At 39.2% G+C, this 22,298-nt stretch overlaps 1 protein-coding gene and 1 pseudogene across 1 annotated transcript; one reads left to right on the forward strand and one right to left on the reverse strand.

Moving 5' to 3' along the window:
- Positions 1–269: 269 nt before the first annotated feature.
- Positions 270–7,783, reverse strand: LOC133632538 (zinc finger protein ZFP2-like). The gene is made up of 2 exons (XM_062025009.1): positions 7,489–7,783; positions 270–2,261 (listed from the first exon to the last, which is right to left on the reverse strand). Exons 1-2 carry the CDS (start codon positions 7,589–7,591, stop codon positions 1,291–1,293), a joined length of 1,074 nt encoding a protein of 357 aa, XP_061880993.1. The 5' UTR covers positions 7,592–7,783; the 3' UTR covers positions 270–1,290.
- A 3,052-nt stretch (positions 7,784–10,835) lies between these two features.
- LOC133632112 (opioid growth factor receptor-like protein 1) lies at positions 10,836–20,609 on the forward strand (annotated as a pseudogene).
- Positions 20,610–22,298: the final 1,689 nt, after the last annotated feature.

Consider the following 22,298-nt stretch of genomic DNA (forward strand, 5'->3'; position numbering starts at 1 on the left):
GTGTTAGGAACATACTTGCCAACCCTCCCGAATTTTCCGGGTGACTCCCGAATTTCAGTGCCTCTCCCGAAAATCTCCCGGGACAACCATTCTCCCGAAAATCTCCCGATTTCCAGCCTTTAGATCTTGAATTCGAAAATTATCCGAAAAACCATAGCATGCGGTCTTCGTCTTTTTGCTTCACTTCAAGTACTTTTGCGCTTGCACTAGAAGTCAGCAACTTCAGTTTCCTATTCCACAAGAGTTGTTTTTCAAAAGAAAGGCATTTTAATCTTGTTTTAAAACAATGGTCGGCAAAAGTATCTAACATCAAATAATCAACAACTACTCTTTGCAAATAAAAAAAATATACATGTACAAGCACGTGCACAGACTTTTTCCATGGCTGTTGTTCAAACCAGAAAAAGGGCATACATTTTAAGTGGGGTCACTGATTGGTTATTTTACTCCTGTTTTACGTTGGGTGGAGGGGGAGGAGTCACAGCCCCGCTTTACTGTGTACCTCTTGCTTGGTATACTTGCTCGCCCCGGTATAAACTATTTGCTTGCCTAACAGAATTGCAACATTCAGTGGACAAATTTAGAACAGCGTTTTATTTCATTTAAAAAAAGGCAGCTGTATTTTACACTACGCAAACTCATCTCGCGGGCCGGATTGAACCTGTTATGCCCGAATGTTGAAGGAGGCGGGGGTTGGGTTGTGGGTGTTGGGGGTTAATTGTTCATATGTCTCTGATTTGCACATCAATCAGTCTGAGGAGTAAAAGTTGGCACTTGGTTATGCAAACAGTTACCCAGCATCACAATGTCAGTTTTGATACATCTCAACTTTGCAGTGAAAAAGGGTGTAGTGCAGGTTTTTGAGCGTGCACAAACTTGACACATGAGGCCCCAGGTCCCTGGACTGAAGAAGGAGTAACCAAGCACTTGAAGCATCATCTATCTTACTGTTCAGGAAGGTTTCAGATACAGAGAAGACATGGGGTCATGAGTAGATAAGATTATGCTCCAAATTAATCCAAGTTTGTATGAATACCTCAGGTATTTGTGAAAGAAGCAGTGAGGAGGTCCTGGGTAGGGTGGATGTCACCACATATGAGCAAAATACCACAAACTAAACAGCTAATTGGTTATTTTCCCTTGTGTGTTCTTATGTGTTTTACTGTGTCTGCATTATGTGGGAACCATTTACATCACACTGAACAAGTAAATGGTTTTTCTCCAGTGTGTGTTCTCATGTGTTGACACAAAGAGCTGTTTTGGTGAAAGTTTTTACCACAAACTGAACAATTAAATGGTCTTAGTCCAGTGTGTTCTCATGTGTAGAGTCAATATTCTCTTAACAGAAAAGCTTTTGCCACAAACTGAACAACAAAATGTTTTTTCACCTGTGTGTGTTCTCATGTGTTTAGTCAAAATGCTATTTTGAGAAAAGCTGTTGCCACAAACTGAACAATTCCATGTTTTTTCTCCTGTGTGTGTTCTCATGTGTACAGTCAAAATGCTATTTCGAGAAAAGCTTTTGCCACAAACTGAACAATTCCATGTTTTTTCACCTGTGTGTGTTCTCATGTGTTCAGTCAAAGAGCTATTTCGCGAAAAGCGTTTACCACAAACTGAACAATTACATGTTTTTTCTCCTGTGTGTGTTCTCATGTGTTGAGTCAAAGAGCCATTTTGACAAAAGCTGTTGCCACAAACTGAACAAATAAATGGTTTTTCACCTGTGTGTGTTCTCATGTGTTTAGTCAAATGGCTATTTCGAGAAAAGCTTTTGCCACAAACTGAACAACTGAATGGTTTTTCACCTGTGTGTGTTCTCATGTGTAGAGTCAAACTGCTCTTTTTAGTAAAACTTTTCGCACAAACTGAGCAGCTCAAACATGTTTCACCTCTCTTCTTTGAAGAGCATTCAGAGTGTTTGTTGTCAGTGTGAGTCCTCATATCACCTTCACAGTCTGTATCGCTACTCAAAGTTACTTCAACCTCGTCTTCAGCCTCACTATCTGATAGTTGAGTTAAGACGTTGTCTACTTGTGGTTTCTCTTCATCATCTTCAATCTTCACAGAGAGAATACTCAGTGGAAACTTGGTGTAATCAGCTTCCTCTCGTCCTAGAAGACACTCTCCCTCCTGAGTGATGCAGAGTTCCTCCTCTTCCTTTTTAATGCAGGGTGGTTGTGGAGTCTCCTGCTTCAAAGTGGAGCTCCCCCCTAAGTGAGGGGAAACTTCTTCTGGATTACCGATCAGCTGCTGGACGTCTGCAAGACACAAACAACAAAAACACACTTTCTTCTATGTACTGTATGTGTGTGTAGTAGGGTTGTACAGTATACTGCTACTAATAAAGTATTGTGGTACTAATCAATTGAAATCGGTACTATTCCACCTTTGAAAAGTACCGGTGCCGTTCTTTCATCTGAATTCCGCTGTGCGGCGGTGACTACCTCCAGGGCCCATGTTTTGTCGGGGGTAACACTGGGTCCATAAAGCTCCGCTCTTTGGTCGGAAGGACGAGGCCGTCGATTAGTTACAACTTGCTCACTTAATTTATTATTTCCACAGGCCACAACCAGACATTTGCCTTTGAATTTACATTTTAACATTGTAAAATTGTTCTTTGACTGTGAGTGTTTAATGTAGTGTAAGATGTTTTGTTAAAATAAAGCCAATATTGACATTGTTCCTAGTTCCTTTTATTTGGAAAAGTATCTATACATTTAGTACCGGTACTAAATTATTGGTATGGGGACAACCCTAGTGTGTAGTGTTTCATGGCCATTCATTTAGTGCCTTGCCAGAATGATGGATCAATGTTTACATGACTTGTCATAGACTCAGAAAAGTTCAGCTAGGATCACAGAAAGTAGAAAACATCTGCTGCGATGGACATTAGGATACTACAAACTAACAGTGGGGAAAAAGTCAATATTGAAATACATTTCAAGACTATAAAAAGATAATATCTATCTCAAAGAAGTCTGTAGTTAAGAAGTAGATAACTTTTTAGATATTAAAAGCAATACATTTGATGCACTTTCTGTACAATTGCAATGATCATTGGAAATACTTTGTTTTTGACAAAGTTTGTCCAATAAAATATTAATGGAATCTCGTGTACTTATATACATTTATTTTAAGTAGTTTTTTACATTTTTCAGTGACTTTGTAAAAATGGCAGTAAAACTCCATGTCACAATATTACAATAGACCAGGGGTCACCAACATGGTGCCCGCGGGCACCAGGTAGCCCGTAAGGACCAAATGAGTAGCCCGCTGGTCTGTTCTAAAAATAGCTCAAATAGCAGCATTTTTTAAATTGTATTTATTTACCAGCAAGCTGGTCTCGCTTTGCTCGACATTTTTAATTCTAAGAGAGACAAAACTCAAATAGAATTTGAAAATCCAAGAAAATATTTGAAAGACTTGGTCTTCACTAACTGACAAAGAAACAGATAACAGATTTGGTGTCCAGTTCAAAGTGTGACATGATTTATTTAAACATTTGAGAGTTGACTATTGTATTTTACATGAGTTATTATTTGTACAAACATGGTGCAAAGTAATTCATGATTTGTTCAAAAATGTTAGTGGCTAGCTAGTTAAAATGAGATATTGTGATTTCACAAGACTGTCTTAGAAGTGATCATTTGAAAATGTTCAATTTGAAAAATGTGCACTTAGAGAAAATAAAGTGTTGCATATTGATATTTATCTGTTTCTATATATATTTATTGTGAGAAATCATTAAGATGATCAGTGTTTCCACAAAGATAAATATCATTAATTATTAATAATAACATAGAGTTAAAGGTAAATTGAGCAAATTCGCTATTTCTGGCAATTTATTTAAGTGTGTATCAAACTGGTAGCCCTTCGCATTAATCAGTACCCAAGAAGTAGCCCTTGGTTTCAAAAAGGTTGGTGACCCCTGCAATAGACTATTGTATCGTGACTCAAGTACCGTGATACATAGTTTATCATGAAGTCCTTTCCAATACCTCGTCTAGGGCTGGACAATTATGGCAAAACATAATAATCAATTATTTTGAGTGATTTTGGAATCACGATAAATAACACAATTTTACATTTTAAAACTGCCATAAAATCATGGCTCAGCTCAACCTCTACCTGATCTGAATCAAAATGGATCAAACAGGTTTATATGTGGTTATAGTGTATATATATTTTCTCATTCTGTTTTGCACACTCTTGGAGTCAACATGTGCATAGTCATGTACATAGTGTCATGTACATAGTGTATAAAACCCCCCTTCCCTCCCCCCATTTTTTTTATATATTGTTTTTCAAATCACCTGATATGTATACTGTGTATATGTAGGGGTGTAACGGTAGACAAAAATTTCGGTTAGGTAAATACCCCGGTTTAGAGGTCACGGTTCCGTTAATTTTCTGTACAGTAAGAAAACAACAAAATATAAAAATTTTTGGTTATTTATTTACCAAATTTGTAAACATTGGCTTCATCCTTTTAACATTGGGAACACTATAATAATTCTGCCCACGTTAATCAACAATAAACTGCCTCAAGTTGTTGCTCAGATTAAATAAAATGACACAACTTTTCTTCTACATAAAAAAAGTGCAACATTAAACAGTTTCAAATCAACTCATCATGCTTAATTTATTACAGCATTTGGGAAGCCTGTAGTTGATTTTCATTATGTAAATGTTATATTTGTATCAACATGTGATAGCAGGGACCCTGCCATTCAAAACTATGCTGCTCCATTACTAATGATTAATGTAACTATAGCTGAAAAAATAGTACAATACCAATAGAAGAGACTATTCATCCCTGAACACCATGGAGTTCATGTAGGCTTAATGATGCAGTTACATTATTATATCAACTGTCAGAGACAGAAACTCTTCATTTAACATAATGTTCTTTTTTGCTGCTTCAACACAGCTCAATCAACACAGAAAAAGGTAAAGTGAAATAACAGACAGACAGGGCTTTGCTGTCCGTAACACACACACACACACACACACACCGCAAAATTAGCTAACGTTACGCTAAAAGCTAATTAGCCTTCACCTCAAGCCAGGACTGCGAGCGAGCTGAGCTGCCGTTTATGTTTCTAGAAGGTCAACGGGCTCATAGTGATGTTACTAGTAGTTGACTGGGAGGTGTTTATTATCAATTGGGGAGAGTCCGCTGCCTGATGCTTACCTGCTAAACACCTACCTGCTCATCACGACGCTGGAGCACTGACTACATGCGTTCTGAAAACACACTGCTGATTGGCTGTTACCACTCTGAATACGCACTGCTGATTGGCTGTTACCGCTCTGTGTGTAACCAATCAGATGGTTGTGTGGGTGGGACAATGCTGGGTGCTGTGTAGAGTACTGACAGAGACAAAGGCAGAACGAAGCGGAGCAGCTTGTTAAGACTTTAGCTACTTAATATATTCGTGTGGAAACTCGTTCGGTACACCTCCGAACCGAACCTCCCGTACCGAAACGGTTCAATACAAATACACGTACCGTTACACCTCTATATATGTAATATATTCTGTGTATGTAATAATGTATTTAAAAACATTTAACATAATTTTTTATATACATGTTACAGGTTATATAACTTTTATTATTGAATGTATCAAATGTGATAAATATTTAATGGACCACAATGGAAACAAGCCTTTTGGCTTTTTGTGCCATCCATTTGCCTTTTTAAAGCATTACATGGATTCAATTCTTTAAGATGTCAATAAACTTCTCAATCAATCAAACAATTATTTATTCATTTGAAAACGTAAAAACAGTACCACCAAAACGCAATTTTAAATATAATCTAAAAGAACAACCAGGTATGCATTAGTAACAAATAACTAACAATCATATTAACAATCAAATAAAATAGATATAGCAATACATATATTTTCTTTTCCAGCCCTTGATTAGCAGTCTATTTTCTCTCTTTGTAGCGTTTGATGGACGCTGCGTCACTACATGGGTGGAAAAATAGCTAAGTTAACGCCACGCTACTGGGAACTGTAGTTAAGCTACATAGCGTCGCTACTTGTTGTGCACTACTGCTCATCACTGATTCTAACTTGCAAATAAACGCTAGCAAAAGTCAGCTCACAATGCAGGTAATGGGGATGCACTCTATTTCACCTATAAAAAACTCTCACAAATATCCAAAAGCTTCCAGCAACTTTTTATATACACGCTGTAAGTATATATGTACTGTAATAACAGGCACATTCATAATAATATGTAATATTTACATATTTTCATCATTTTCTATCATTTTAAGCAAACGGCGGCACATTATTTTCACAGACGCATCACAACGTTCGCTATTTCCTTCAACACCACCACCAACTATTACTAATAAAGGCAGACTTCATGAGTGCCATCAAAGAAGACTTTGGGACAAATTATGATCCAGAACCTTATATTTTTGAGCCTGAATATGTAAGGAGGATGAGCTACAAGTTTTAGAAGCTGAGTGATAAGCAGATCAAGCAATTAGCACTATTGCTAAGTGCTAAACAAAAAATACAAAGTATGAACATAACTCATTTCTGTAGAAACTGCCCAAATGCTGAAACTGAACTGAAATGCTGATGGAATAGGGCTGGGCAACATGGCAAAAAAAAATGATTGCGGTTATTCTTTTGGCATACCATCCAATCTCGATTAATATCACTTTTTTTTTTTAAATTAAAGGCAGATTGTCCCGTGCAGGATAATAGTGAGTACAGTTGCATCCCTACTATTTACTACCACAGTATCTTGTAACAGACATTTCCGCCATGTTTGATGGAGGTAATATATGCTCACAGCTGACAACTGTCATTTTGTTCATATCTATAATTGTGTTTACTAGAGGTGTAACGGTACAGGTCACCCACGCTTCGGTCCGTACCTGGTTTTAGGACCACAGTTTTGCTTCTTTTCTGTACATTTTCTGGGGGTAAAGAGAACAACCCTTTTTCCTCTCAAAGTTCTTAGGTTTTTTTTTGCTCGTCATCACAAACATTCTGCAGGAAACAAAGTATCAGTGGTGTACTGAATACTGTAGGATTTTTATTTAACGTTTACATTTACTAAACAATATTTTAAGAGTTTAATAATTATTTCAGGGGCAAAATGTTTTATCCACAAACTCAAAAATGATTACAAAAAAAAGTGTCTGCAGAGTTTTTTAGTACATGTTGTATCAGAGGATGAGAAACTTTGCAGACACAAACAAAAAGTCTGATTGAAAAATATTAAAACACAGGATCACGGTCAATAAAGGCGGATTCACGCAGGATTATACCAAGTATCGTTGCTTGCCTACTGTTTACTACTGCGGTAACTTCTAACAGACATTTCCGCCATTTTGGTTTGAGGTAAAAATGCTAACAGGTTCTTAGTTTACATTGTTCAACAAAGTTGGCTAATTTCTATTTTTAGGGCTTGGAATTCAAACAGCTTTCAAATGAGGGAACGCAACACACTCACCTTCATCTTCGCTTTTCAGATTGTTCTCTGTTGGTGGCGCTGATTCTCTTTCATGTTCTCTTTTAGCGGACGTCGCCATCTTAGCATAGCAGTAGTCGTCCATCTTCTATCACGTCTTCAATCTTCACTTCAGATAATCCATCGCTCCACACTCAAAGTCCGTTTGGTGGACTTAAGAAAAGATGAATAGTTGAGGTATTTGATGCTATTTTTGAATCTATAAGATCGTAAATGTGAAACTTCTCCGGAAAGCCACGCCGCTTAGTCCGCCATCTTGGACTTTCCGCTTTTCGATGTGTTTGCGCATGCGCCAGAAGTGTGCAACTTCCGATCGACAACTGCACTTTAAAAAATAAAATACCTTTTAAATAACTAGCGGCCCTTTTCATCTTTTCTTACATTTCTGGCTCATATTTGAAGTGCTCCTTATCGCGAAAACATTTTTGATATCAAAATACTTTGGAGATAGAAGTGAAACAGAAATCGACAATGTTGTATTCCGTCTTTTAGTGGGTTCAAGCAAACGGCAAGTTGTTTGACAAAGTAAGTGTTGTGAAAGTGTGATGTTGGAGCCAGTTGGAGCCTATCTATATTATTTATTTATTAATTGTTTGACAATGAAATCAAATAATGTCAAGAATGATGTTAATGAATTATTGGATGTTTTAGATTTCATTGTGATTGACTGATTGTTTTCAGCTGCTCACGCTCCTACTGGTGAGCCACTTCCTCCTCCTATAATTAAGAAGACAGGACAGCTGGGGGCCCTTTGTCTGTCTATCATGTTGAAGGAGTGAGGAGTGAAACAGTTTGTTTGCCACGCTAAAACAAGTTACTTTGAAGCCACGCTAAAACAAGTTATTTTGATTATGTTGAAAGTCAACCACGGAGAATATTTTTTGTTTGTGAAAATAAATTATGATCATTTGGAATCTAGAAATATCTCCGCGAGTGCTTATTAAGGAATTTAGTGAGTCAAACACCTCCTCCTCAAGACTAGTCTGCATTACTTTATTTTTATTTTTTCAAACTTTTTTGGAACGCAAGAGTAGCCGTTACAAGTAAACAAACTCCGCCAGCAGCCGGCGGGCCGTGAGTAAAATAAGCTGATGACGTCATGAACGAATGAACGCGCCGCTGCGCTGTATGGAATCATTCGAACAGATTGTGGATGTGAAATGCAATAAAACAGGATGTTGGAAGGACATTTAAGAATGAAATAAGTGGACATTAAATTGAGCTGTGTGATTATCTGGAATGATGTCTGGCACACCTGAGACGGCAGCTGAGCACGAAGACATGCTGAGAACGCGCATTGCTTCGCGCAGAGGCAGACTGTGCGCGTGCACGAGGAGGCTAAATGAAATAAAGACTTTGATGACTGATGTTAGAAATGCTGATAAAGTCAATGATGCATTTGAAGCATTTAAAGGAGCTGTGGATGAATATAAAAATGCTCACAACTTTGTGCAAGAATTCTTTTCAGAAGAGGAAAAGGAAAATGATTATTATGACTGGTATGAACCCAGAATAATACATTTGAATTATTTCATGAAAGATGTTGAAACATGGAAAAGAGAAATTGCACAATCAAAAGTTGGACCACTGGACAGCATATCAAATGTATCTCACAAATCAAAGTCTGCCACTGGATCAAAAGCCTCCAGATGTTCCTCAGTATCCTCAGAATTAAAAATTGCCTAAGCGGAACAAGCTGCTACAATGGCTCGAGCTGCTGCACTGAAGGAAAAACACACCTTGCAACTGGAGGAAACAAAGCTTAAAGCAAAGATGGAGCAAATGGAGTTGAAAGCAGACCTCGCAGCATCAACTGCTAAAATACAAATCCTTCAAAGTGATTTAATTCATGAAAGCCATGATGTGGCTCAGGAAGCTCCGGGTGATGGCATGACTGAATATTATGATTCTCATCATGAAAGAGAAACTATGGAGAGCAATGTGGACTTTATAGAGTTCGGTGCAATACCCAAGACCCCACTTCACCAAACCATCTTAAGTCTCCACAGACCTCTACTTAAAAGGAACACCAACACATCAGAAGATCTAAATAAACCTCAAAACAAAAACACAACTGAAAAACACAAGACCCAGAGTGTAAATCAAACTCAAATAATAAATCACTCTGCACAAGATAATGTGGTTATCTATGCTGCTCATGATAACTTGGATATGGTTATTCAAAGACAAAGTGACATCGCAAAACTCATTGCCTCACAGCAAAAACTGTCTTTACTACCAGCAAAAGAGATTTCGGTGTTTGATGGTAACCCACTGGCATATCAGTCTTTTATCCATGCATTTGAACACTTGATTGAAGACAAGACTGATAATGATCAAGACCGGCTCTACTACCTTGAGCAGTTTACCTCTGGTTTGCCAAGAGACTTGATTCGCAGCTGTTTGCACATGGAAGCCACCAGGGGCTATAATGAAGTAAGGCGCCTCTTAAAAGAACATTTTGGAAATGAGATAAAAATATCGGGAGCTTATTTGGAAAAAGCCTTGAATTGGACAGCGATTAAAGCTGAGGATGGGAAAATGCTGCATGCATATGCAATGTATTTGAAAGGATGCTGTAATGTAATGCAAGATTTACAGTATTTGGAGGAACTTGATATCCCATCGAACTTAAGGCTAATTACATCCAAACTACCCTACAAACTCAGAGAAAGGTGGCGAAGCACAGCTTATGAGACACAACAGAGAACTGGCAGGAGAATCAGATTTAACAACTTTGTGGATTTTGTGGAAAAGCATGCCAAGATGCTTTTGGATCCGTTGTTTGGAGACATTCAGGACCAAATAACAACGAAAAGGCCTCTTCCAAGAAGCACAAGTGAACTAAAACCAATCAGCCAAAGACACAGCAGCTTTGCTACTTCAGTAGCTGTGAATACAGAGCCAGCAGGATGCACTGTAAAACAATCATCTGTTCCACAACAACCTGCTCAAACCACACCCAGTGGTATCATCCCTTCATGTGGATATTGTCATGGCAAACATGCTCTGATTGACTGCTCACAATTCAAAACACAGTCACATGACAACAAGGTTGAACTTTTAAGAAGGCATAGATATTGTTTTGGTTGCCTACTAAAAGGTCATCTCAGCAAAAATTGTAAAAGAAGATTAATGTGTCATGTTTGCAAAATGAAACATCCTACTGTACTTCATATTCCAAGTGAAAAAGGCCCAAGGCAGGAAAATCAAGCAAAGTCCACTGCTGAGACAGAAGAAACCCCTATAAGCATTGCTCTTGTTTCAGCCGGTGATGCAACTAAAGACTGTGCACCTGCAATCATGCCAGTCAGAGTTAAGACGGCAATCATGGAGGACGACTGTGTGTGTGCTTACGACTCGACCTGGGACACAGAGAGTGATGGAGAGGACCAGGCCGGAGATGGTCAACATCGCCGATCCAGTCAAGACAAAAATAAATCTGGTTGGACTTCAGAATCGTGGCATCACACGCCCAGAAACATGAGGGCAGCAAAGGACATGCAGAACTACAGAAGAGGATACCCTAATCTTGCAGATGAAGAGTGCTCAGAGGACAAAATGAACAATTTGCAGTTTTACCTCAATAAATTCCCCTCTTCACCTGATAATGTCTACATTGAATCGTTCCTCGAAGAATGACTACAAAAAGCTGGAGAGAGTTCACTCATACATTCAGTGGCTGTTTCCACTCCGAGAACCAGGGGTACACTACATGGCTTCTGAACTCACCAAGAAGGAAATTGAGGCCTTTAAGAGTAATGAGGATGCAAAAAAGAGGCTAGTGGAGTCCTATGAACTCATGTTGGGCTTCTACGGCGTCTGCCTGGTTAACAAAGAGACGGGTGAAGTTACACGAGCAGACAACTGGAAAGAGCGCTTCAGGAACCTTAAGCAGAACATGCACAACAACCTGCGCATCACTCGCATCTTAAAGAGTCTGGGCGAGCTAGGATTTGAGCACTATCAGGCACCGCTCGTTCGCTTCTTCCTCGAGGAGACTCTGGTCAAGAAAAACCTCACCAGTGTTAAACACAGCGTACTTGACTACTTCCTGTTTGCGATTCTGGATAAACAACAACGCCAGGAGTTGGTGCGCTACGCCTACCTTCACTTTGAACCAAAGGATACATTTGTGTGGTGTCCCAGGAAGATTCAGAGGCAGTTTAAGAAGTTCAGAAAGAAAGAAAAACATCGGCATTCCTCCTCTTGTTCTTCCACAAAATACCATTACGAAGATAAAGAAAAATCACGGACTCCACCAAGGACAAGACCATGGACCATGGAACAAGGAAACATATAACAAGACCATGGACCATGGAACAAGGAAATATATAACAAGACCATGGAACAAGGAAACACATAACAAGACCATGGACCTAAGACCATGGAACAAGTAAAGACATTTCCAGATGCCAAAGGCTTTGTGAGAAGTGTTTTGGTTAAAACCAAGACCAGCACGGTTCGACGACCAGTGGATGGACTCTGCCTGCTGGTGGAGGCAGCTTGATGGACTGAGGGGGGCTTCGGTTCTCCAGACTCGATGACCGCTTCAGATATGACTATGGACTTTGATGAGACTTGACTAATAACTCAAGTAACTTAATTAATTTTGAATTTGAAGAACATAATTGTTTGGATTATATTGTTCTATTATGGTTCCTGTGAATATTATTATTTATGTAATTGTTTTGCTAAAGCACACAATTAGGGGCCGGGATGTTGGAGCCAGTTGGAGCCTATCTATATTATTTATTTATTAATTGTTTGACAATGAAATCAAATAATGTCAAGAATGATGTTAATGAATTATTGGATGTTTTAGATTTCATTGTGATTGACTGATTGTTTTCAGCTGCTCACGCTCCTACTGGTGAGCCACTTCCTCCTCCTATAATTAAGAAGACAGGACAGCTGGGTGCCCTTTGTCTGTCTATCATGTTGAAGGAGTGAGGAGTGAAACAGTTTGTTTGCCACACTAAAACAAGTTATTTTGAAGCCACGCTAAAACAAGTTATTTTGAAGCCACGCTAAGTAAGTTATTTTGATTATGTTGAAAGTCAACCACGGAGAATATTTTTTGTTTGTGAAAATAAAATATGATCATTTGGAATCTAGAAATATCTCCGCAAGTGCTTATTAAGGAATTTAGTGAGTCAAACACCTCCTCCTCAAGACTACTCTGCATTACTTTATTTTTATTTTTTCAAACTTTTTTGGAACGCAAGAGTAGCCGTTACAGTGAAACTCACACTATCCCAGTATACATTTTCAACATTATAGCATTTCACCCTTTTGACGTTTTTTCCTCTTGACTTTTATCAGTAATATCCTCATTGAACGATGACTTGTACTCGACCTCGGACCAACTGCACTCAGTGAGGAAACACATACGCTCACATAAATATTGCTCTTATGGGCGAGGGCGGACCTACGTCACTTCCGCCTACCAATCCCCTAGCAACCGGTCGCCATATTGAATGCGTTGAAAACAAACCAGCTCACAGCGAACACAGCATTGACAGAAAAAGCATTTATGAGGTTTCACAGCATTTTAAACTGTTCTAAATGGCGTATGATTATGTAAATAGTCTTTCCAGTGAGGCTAGGTTAAGATACGAGTTAAAATGTTCTGTAGTTGGATTAAACGACTGCCCTTACCGCCTTCCAGGAGATGCGTGGACTGATAATCCTACACAATGGCCGGACATGGAATTTGGAAATCTATATGTCCACCTCACAAGCGCACCAGGTATATTATTTCATATCTATAGAAAGCCGATTCAAATTTAAATAAAACCGGTTTTCGAAAATAGCCTATACAGGTTATAGACTATATAGTATATACCGCATGTTATTTTTGTACAACAACAACTTCAGCTGTCGAACGTTATAAGGTACAAATTCAACAAGTACAACATTAGCACGCGGACGGTATAGCCAAGTTGTGGTTAAGAAGGTGGATTTTTGTTCCTTATATTTACCAGAAACGAAGTGATCCGAACACACGACCCGGGACTTTGGGGGACTCCAGTGAGAACCGTCCTCGTTTTCCCGGTGTAAAGCTGCGAGCCATTTGTCTCGTCTCTGTGGGCTTTTATCACGCTTTGGCAGAACAATATACAACCTTTGTTTTCCCTGTTTCCAGTTGTGGTTAGCACAACCAAAAACAACACAGTTTTTCGGCATTTTGGAGGCAGAATGACAGGTTTAATCAGCGTAGGTCGACAGGTTAAAGAGTAATGGCAACGGTTTGTTTTCAACGCCAGTCTGGTTGCTATGGCTCGAAGAACCCGTATGTAGCTCAGTTGCCCGGATGTCGGCCCTCACCCATAACAAAGCATAGACAGCAGAACACTTCTATTTTCACTTTTGTACACTGACTTTAGTTATCTGCTGCACTGACAAGATGCCTGCTCGGTGCGTGTTGGCGACTGTAGCCAAACTGCTGTGTCAAAACTGCCGTGTGATGTCACCATTGACCTTTTTCTTTTACACACACCCGGGAACATGAAAACAAAATAATGGGCTCTGTCGGCCACTTACTTAATAAACATACATGACAAAGTGCGTCCTGATTCTTTGTTTCTATTTTAAACTTGATGTGTGCCGATGATAAGAAAGTTTGTCGCTGCATTACTGACTAATAACCTCAGTTTTATTTGAAGTTCCATCGAGGTTTGTTTTGAAGCGAAAGTGGGCGCAGAGCACATCCCTCTAACACTGGTGTGTGACGTCATCGCTGCCTGTGCGATGCGCACTGCCTTCCTGCGCCGGTCAAAACCAACACTGTGATTAATCATCATTCATTTATGGTCACGCATTAACACGACAGCCTTAGTGGAAACCCATACTTTATTTTTCTTAACTCAGCAAATCATTGACCTGCAAAGTATGGCCCATTATTATGGAAATTGAATTGTCTCACATCACCTTTTATATATCAATATGATATTTACCGTATTGTTTTTGCACTATCTTGTTCAGTTCATTCCTTGTTTACGTTCTTTGTTTGTTGTTTTTTGTTTTGTTTTTGTTTTTTGCTCTATGTTTTTTTAACCTGTAAAGCACTTTGGTTCAATTTAAAAGTTGTCATAAACGTGCTATATAAATAAAGTTGACTTGACTTGACTATGATATTTATACATATGCATTGCATATATTAATAAATATACAAATACAAATGTGATATATTAATAGATAATTTGTATAAATAAACACTTATTTGTAAATATATTTTTGAGATTTGAAAATATATACAAATAAAATGTATAAATATAAAAATGTGACATACAAATAAATCGAGAATTTCTATAAATACACATGTATTTGTAAATATATTTTTGAGATGTGAATATAAATATGCTTGATTTTGTATTTGTATTGAATTTGCATATGTGAATCGCTTTTTTGCTTTTGTGTCAAAGAGACATTTCTACCACAAACCAGATGCACAAATACATGTGACCTACACACTCCCCTGAACAACCAGCAGAGGGCACTGCAGCCACAGCCACACATTGCACTGATAAGAGATGGCATTGATACAATAAAATAAGCAGCTAGCACAGTCTTTGAGACATACTTGCCAAACCTCCCGAATTTTCCGGGAGACTCCCGAATTTTAGTGCCTCTCCCGAAAATCTCCCGGGACAACCATTCTCCCGAAAATCTTCCGATTTCCAGCCGGACAACTATATTGGTGGCGTGCCTTAAAGGCACTCCCTTTAGCATCGTCTCTCACCTGAAAAGGAGACTATTATATATGTCTCAGTTATCCATAGATTTATCTATAACCCATAAAGTAGACAGGCACGGAGCTATTTCTCAAGAGTGTGTTTATTCCAGCCGGCACGTTAGTACTGTAGCGGCTGGCTACGGGGTGTTAGCCAATGACTTTGGCTGGGGGGCGGGACTTCCGGGAGAGATAGGGAAGTGAGGTTGTTAACAGGAAGTGGGTGTTCGAGTTTTGCCAGGAAAAGGGATAGAGTCCATACTCGCCAACCCTCCCGGTTTTACCGGGAGACTCCCGGTATTCAGCGCCTCTCCCGATAACCTCCCGGCAGAAATTTTCTCCCGATAAACTCCCGGAATTCAGCCGGAGCTGGAGAACACGCCCCCTCCAGCTCAATGCAGACCTGAGTGGGGACAGCGGCGACAGTCTGTTTTCACGTCCGCTTTCCCACAATATAAACAGCGTGCCTGCCAATCACGTTATAACTGTAGAATGATCGGGGGCGAGTTCTTGGTTTCTTATGTGGGTTTATTGTTAGGCAGTTTCATTAACGTCCTCCCAGCGTGGCAACAACACACAACAACAGCAGTCACGTTTAGTCTACCGTAAAGGAGTTCGTCTGCCGTAAACAGCAATGTTGTGACACTCTTAAACAGGACAATACTGCCATCTACTGGATAGCCTCCAGAACACTGAAATTCAAGTATTTCTTTTATTTATATGTATGATAAAATAAATATATATATATATATATATATATATATATATATATATATATATATATATATATATATATATATATATATATATATATATATATATATACATATGTCTTAATTCGATTATCCAAAAAATAGTGCTCGATACCGTGGTAGAGCGTAATATGTATGTGTGGGAAAAAATCACAAGACTATTTCATCTCTACAGGCCTGTTTCATGAGGGGTTTCCTCAATCCTCAGGATCTCCTGAAAAAAAGTATTTAGTCAGCCACCCATTGACAATCAATGGGTGGCTGACTAAATACTTTTTTGCCCCACTGTATATATATATATAGCTAGAATTCACTGAAAGTCAAGTATTTCATACATTCATATATATATATATATATATATATATGAATATATTCATATATATATATATATATATATATATATATGAATGTATGAAATACTTGACTTTCAGTGAATTCTAGCTATATATATATATACTGTATATATATACATATATATATATATATGTATATATATATATGTATATATATATACAGAATATATATACATATATATATATATATGTATATATATATATGTATATATATATATATATATATATATATATATATATATATATATATATATATATATATATATATATATATATATATATATGTATATATATATATATATATATATATATATGAAATACTTGAGTTGGTGAATTGTAGCTTAAATATATTCCCCTCTTAACCACGCCCCCCCCCCCCCCCCCCAACCCCACACCTCCCGGTATCGGAGGTCTCAAGGTTGGCAAGTATGGGATAGACACACATTGGAGCTGTTGTGTGGTTGAATTACACCTTGTGCAATAAAGACAAGACAAACAAAAAAGTCGTATGAGCCTACATTCCTGGGATTATTACAATACACTGACACGGATTCAGAGATCGCTCGCCAGTACTCAAATGGCAGAACAAAAGCTACTCAAATAGTGAAAGGTAAGTGTTATTTTTTTTTTAAAGTAAGCAGCAAGTACAGTACAGTTAGTAGAACAACTGTGTTTTCATTACTGTTCACTGGACTATATATATACACGGGGACGGCGTGGCGAAGTTGGGAGAGTGGCCGTGCCAGCAATTTGAGGGTTACTGGTTCAATCTCCACCTTCTACCATCCTAGTCACGTCCGTTGTGTCTTTGAGCAAGACACTTCACCCTTGCTCCTGATGGGCCTGGTTAGCGCCGTGCATGGCAGCTCCCGCTATCAGTGTGTGAATGTGTGTGTGTGAATGGGTGAATGTGGAAATAGTGTCAAAGCGCTTTGAGTTCCTTAAAAAGGTAGAAAAGCGCTATACAAGTACAACCCATTTACCATTTACCATATATATATATATATATATATATATATATATATATATATATATATATATATATATATATATATATATATATATATATATATATATATATATATATATATATAAAGAAATACTTTAATTTCAGTGAATTCTAGCTATAAATATACTCCTCCCCCTTTCCGGGGGTTGACTCTCCTCAGGGTTTTCCGGACATCCGCTGTGTCCAGGTTGAGCGGCTGCTCATCAGGGCGAGGGATGGATTTCCTCGCCGGAGTGGAGTTAAGTGCCTCAAACCTCGCAAAGTAGTTGTTTAGGTCATTTAGGAAGCTGATACTGTTGTCACAGGGACGGGGGTCAGCTTTATAGTCCGTGATGACCTGTATGTCCTGCAACATTCGTCTAGTGTTCGTGGGGTTCTCGAAGAAGTCCTGCACTTTCTGACTGTGAGCACGCTTTGCAACCTTAATGGCACGGTTCAGGTTAGCTCTGGCTGTTTTTAATGCTACCATGTCGCCAGACTTGAAAGCCTTGTTCCAAGCCTTCAGCATTGCACGTACCTCACTGTTCATCCAGGGTTTCTCGTTGGCCCGTGTGGGGATGTTCTTGATCACACTAACATCCTCCATGCAATTCTGAATGTATGCGGACACAGACTCTGCATACTCCTCCACACGTGTTATGATTATCGGTGGCGGCTGCTTTGAACATGTCCCAGTCTGTGGTTTCGAAGCAGTCTTGTAATGCTGACATTGCTCCCTCTGGCCAGGTCCTCACCTGCTTCACTGTAGCTTGCTTCCTGATCAGCAGGGGCTTGAATGCAGGAATTAGCATCACAAATAGATGATCTGAGGAGCCGAGGTGGGGGCGTGGTGCAGCTTTAAACACGTGTTTAATATTGCTGTGAACCATGTCCAACGTGCTTCCACCCCTGGTTGCAAAATTCACATATTGATGGAAATGAGGGAACACAGTTTTCATGTTAACAAGGTTAAAGTCCCCTGCAACGATGACAACTCCCTCTGGATGTGTAGATTGCAGTTCATTACAAAGCATTCAAAGCTTCTTTGGTGTTAGCACCGGGGGGAATGTACACTGCTGTGAAGATCATAGCACTGAATTCCCGGGGTAAATAAAATGGCCTGCATTTTATAGTTAATATTTCTACATCGGGAGAGCAGTTACATGAGACTATCTTCCCATTGTTGCACCAGTTGTTATTGATGTACATACAAACACCGCCGCCTCGGGATTTACCAGTGAGAGTTCTGCTCCTGTCCGACCGAAACATAGTTAGCCCCTCGATGCTAACTGCCTCTTCCGTAATGGATGGTTTCAGCTACGTTTCTGTGACAAATATGGCGCAGCAATCTCTCATCTCGCGTCTTGCATATAAATCCAGCTTCAGGTAGTCCAGTTTGTTCTCCAGGGAGTGGACATTTGACAGCAGGATGGAAGGAAGCGGCGTTCTGTGAGGATTAGCCTTTAGCTTTGTTGTTAGCCCCGCTCGGCTATATATATATAAGTTATATATATAAGATGTATATAAGTTGATGTGAGACAATTCTACTTCCATACATTATCAGTGTTACTCCCTCCGAGGTCTTAATCAAGGCTCAAGTCGTTCATTTTTCTCACAGACATTTATTTCAGCCACGTTTTCTTCACGTTACCAACAATGCCAAATATAATGCAGTCAGAAGTAATAAAATAAGCAAACATCCAAAAAAGAAAACACATAGATTTCACAAACATATCAGAAGTAATCATACCTCGTTGGCCTCATAAACTCCAAGGGAATAAAGTTTATTTTCAATCCGAGACTCCATTAACGTCTTCCACATCAACACTTGTCGTCTCATGCTGCTTCCTTAATTAATTAATTGTCCCCCCAACCACGTGACCAAACCGGAAACAAAACATATATTCCCCACTCAATTGACATGGGTTTGTAAAAAAAATAAAGTTGACATAAACTTGAATGAATTAACCCAAGGAAATACCTTTTTAATCACATTATGTGTACAATATGAACTTATCTTTATGCATTGTATTTATTTATTCTCACCAACTATGACATTATATATCAAATATACATGTTGCTTCTGTCAGCAGCTACACTGACATTGATGTGTCTCTAAGAACTGAACACATTTTTATAACTTATAACACATTCATTGACCTGTAGGGGGCGTCATCCTTGACGTGACGTCTGAAGTCAACTTCTCCATTGCCGCGAGCAGAAATCGGCGTTTTTATCCAATTTTAGGTCGCAAATATACCATATTTTATTTTTGATACCTATTCTGGATACTTTTATGGACAATTTTAAAGTGATCAAGGTGTCCTTGTTTGTTTAAAAACTTCACCGACCGCTAGCTAGCCTGGTTTGTTTTTAGCCAGGTGGCTAGCTAGCCAGTCGCTAACCTCCAGCTCGCCTTGAGCTTGACATTTTAACGATCGCACGTTTGAATACCGGGTTTTTGGACAGTCACAGTTGAGATGACCAACAAAAAGAGTGACAAGAAGGAGGTGTCTGGTGGGGCTGCGTGTAAAGTCAAACAACCAGCCAGGAGACACCGATCCCAGCGTGGCTCGACCGATAGCGGAGGTGAGCCGGGTGGTAGCATGGAGGTGGACGCATCCGTATTGGAATCGATCAACGCGAGATTGAGCAAGCTGGATATTCTGGATGCACTACAGCAGGACATCCGTGACTTGAGAAGTAGCCTGGAATTCAGTCAGAAGGAGATTGAGGATCTAAGAAAGGATAATGTCCTTCTGAGAGGTGCGATGACTGACATGCAGAGATCTACCGACTTTCTTACAGCGGACTATAGGCGCATTAAAGACACGCTGTTGGATATACAGTGCAGGGACATGAGAGACAATCTCATTTTCTCGGGGATCCGAGAGGGCAACGCCGATCCGGAAAAAACTGTAAGAGAGTTCATGTCGGATAAACTCAAGCTCTCCCCGGAGGTGGTAAGAGACATAACTTTTTCCAGAGTGCACAGAATGGGCAGACCTGTGGACAATAAAGTCCGTCCCATAATAGCTCGTTTTGAGCATTTTAAGTACAAAGAGTTGGTGAAAAGCCGAGGAAAGGAGCTGAAAGGGACCTCTCTCTGGTTAAATGACCACTTCCCGGCTGAGATCAACGATAGGAGAAAGAAACTGTCACCGATCATGAGAGAGAACCGAGCCCAGAACAAGAGAGTGGCACTAACAGTGGATAGGCTGTACATAAATGGACAGCTGTATCGGGACCCAAAGGTTACCCCCTGGCTTTTTTAGAATGGGCATTAGTGGGTGTTTTTAGTATCTTGGTTTGGCCTGTGTCATGACTACTTCCAGTACTGTTATGTCCTGCACTAAGCTGGGCCTTCATAGGGGCCTGGTGTTAGCTCACGTGAATGTATGCAGCCTGCGTAATAAGTATCAGGAAGTAGAGTGTATTATCAAAGATAATTTTATTAATATCTTTGCCATTTCTGAGACCCACCTTGATGATTCCTTTTCTGATTCAATTGTAGCCATTGAGGGGTTCTCAATTTTTAGGAAAGATAGGAACAGGTTTGGGGGTGGGGTGGCTATTTATGTTCAGAATCATTTATCTATCAAAGTGCGCAATGATTTGATGAGGGAGAGTATTGAAGCTATTTGTGTGCAGGTCTATCTGCCTTATTTGAAACCAATTATAGTAGGCTGTTTCTATAGGCCTCCTAGTGCTGATGCTCTGTATCTGAAGGAGTTATGTGAGATGTTTGACAGGATATCAGATGCGAATAGAGAAATCTATTTACTGGGTGATATGAATGTTGACTGGCTGGGACAGGGGTGTACAAACAAAAATAAGTTACTATCCATTTTAAATGCTTGCAATCTGTCCCAAATTGTTGCCCCTCCCACGAGAATAGGTAGTAATAGTGATGGTATTATTATAGCTACATGCATTGATCATATTTATACAAATGTTCCGGACCAATGCTCCAAAGCAGTCTCGGTTCCTGTAGGTTTTACTGACCACAATATAATATCTGTCACTAGAAAGACAAGGGTTCCTAAACCTAAAGCAAAAATTATTTTTACAAGGTCTTATAAGAGATTTGATGAAGAATGTTTTATTGATGAAATATCCTGTTTAAATTGGAACGAGGTGTGCAGTGAGGAAGACCCTGAGGCTGCACTGGACTTATTTATGTTAATGTACATGAGTGTTGTGGACAAGCATGCCCCTTTGAAGAAGTTTTCTGTCAAAACTAAGTCTGCCCCATGGATTGATAATGGACTTAGAGGTTTAATGACAGAAAGAGACATGGCTAAAAAAGCCTCCGTCAACTCTGGTTTAATTGATGACAGGCATAAGTACTGTTCCTTAAGAAACCAGGTCACAAAGTTAAACAAACTGAAAAAAAGGGAATATTACAAACAGAGGTTATATGATGTGAGATATGATAGCAAAAACTTATGGAATGTTTTGAATGAAATCATGGGTAGAAAGAACAATGTCTGTACACCTTTTGTGGAATCAAATGGGTTGGTACTCACTAAGCCATGTGACATTGCCAATCATTTTAATAACTATTGTGTTGACAAGGTATCTCAATTAAGGCATGGTATGCATATATCCAATAACAACAAATCAGCTGACCTCATTAGGAATATTATAATGGATAATAAGGACTGTGAATTCAATTTTCATCAGGTTGAAGTCAGTGAGGTTGAGAGGTTACTACACTCTCTTCCTGACAACAAAGTAGCTGGTGTAGACAACCTGGATAGTAAATTACTGAAAATGACTGCTGGTATCATATCAGTGCCTGTTTGTCATATTTTTAATAAATGTTTACAAGTGGGCCTGTGTCCAAAGATATGGAAGGTGGCTAAGGTTACTCCTCTACATAAGGATACCAAATTGGCTTTCAATGAGGGCAATTCTAGACCAATAAGCATCCTACCTGGGTTATGTAAAATACTGGAGAA

The sequence above is a fragment of the Entelurus aequoreus genome, linkage group LG17 (genome assembly GCF_033978785.1).
Source record: "Entelurus aequoreus isolate RoL-2023_Sb linkage group LG17, RoL_Eaeq_v1.1, whole genome shotgun sequence".
In the NCBI taxonomy this organism is placed as follows: Eukaryota; Metazoa; Chordata; class Actinopteri; order Syngnathiformes; family Syngnathidae; genus Entelurus; species Entelurus aequoreus.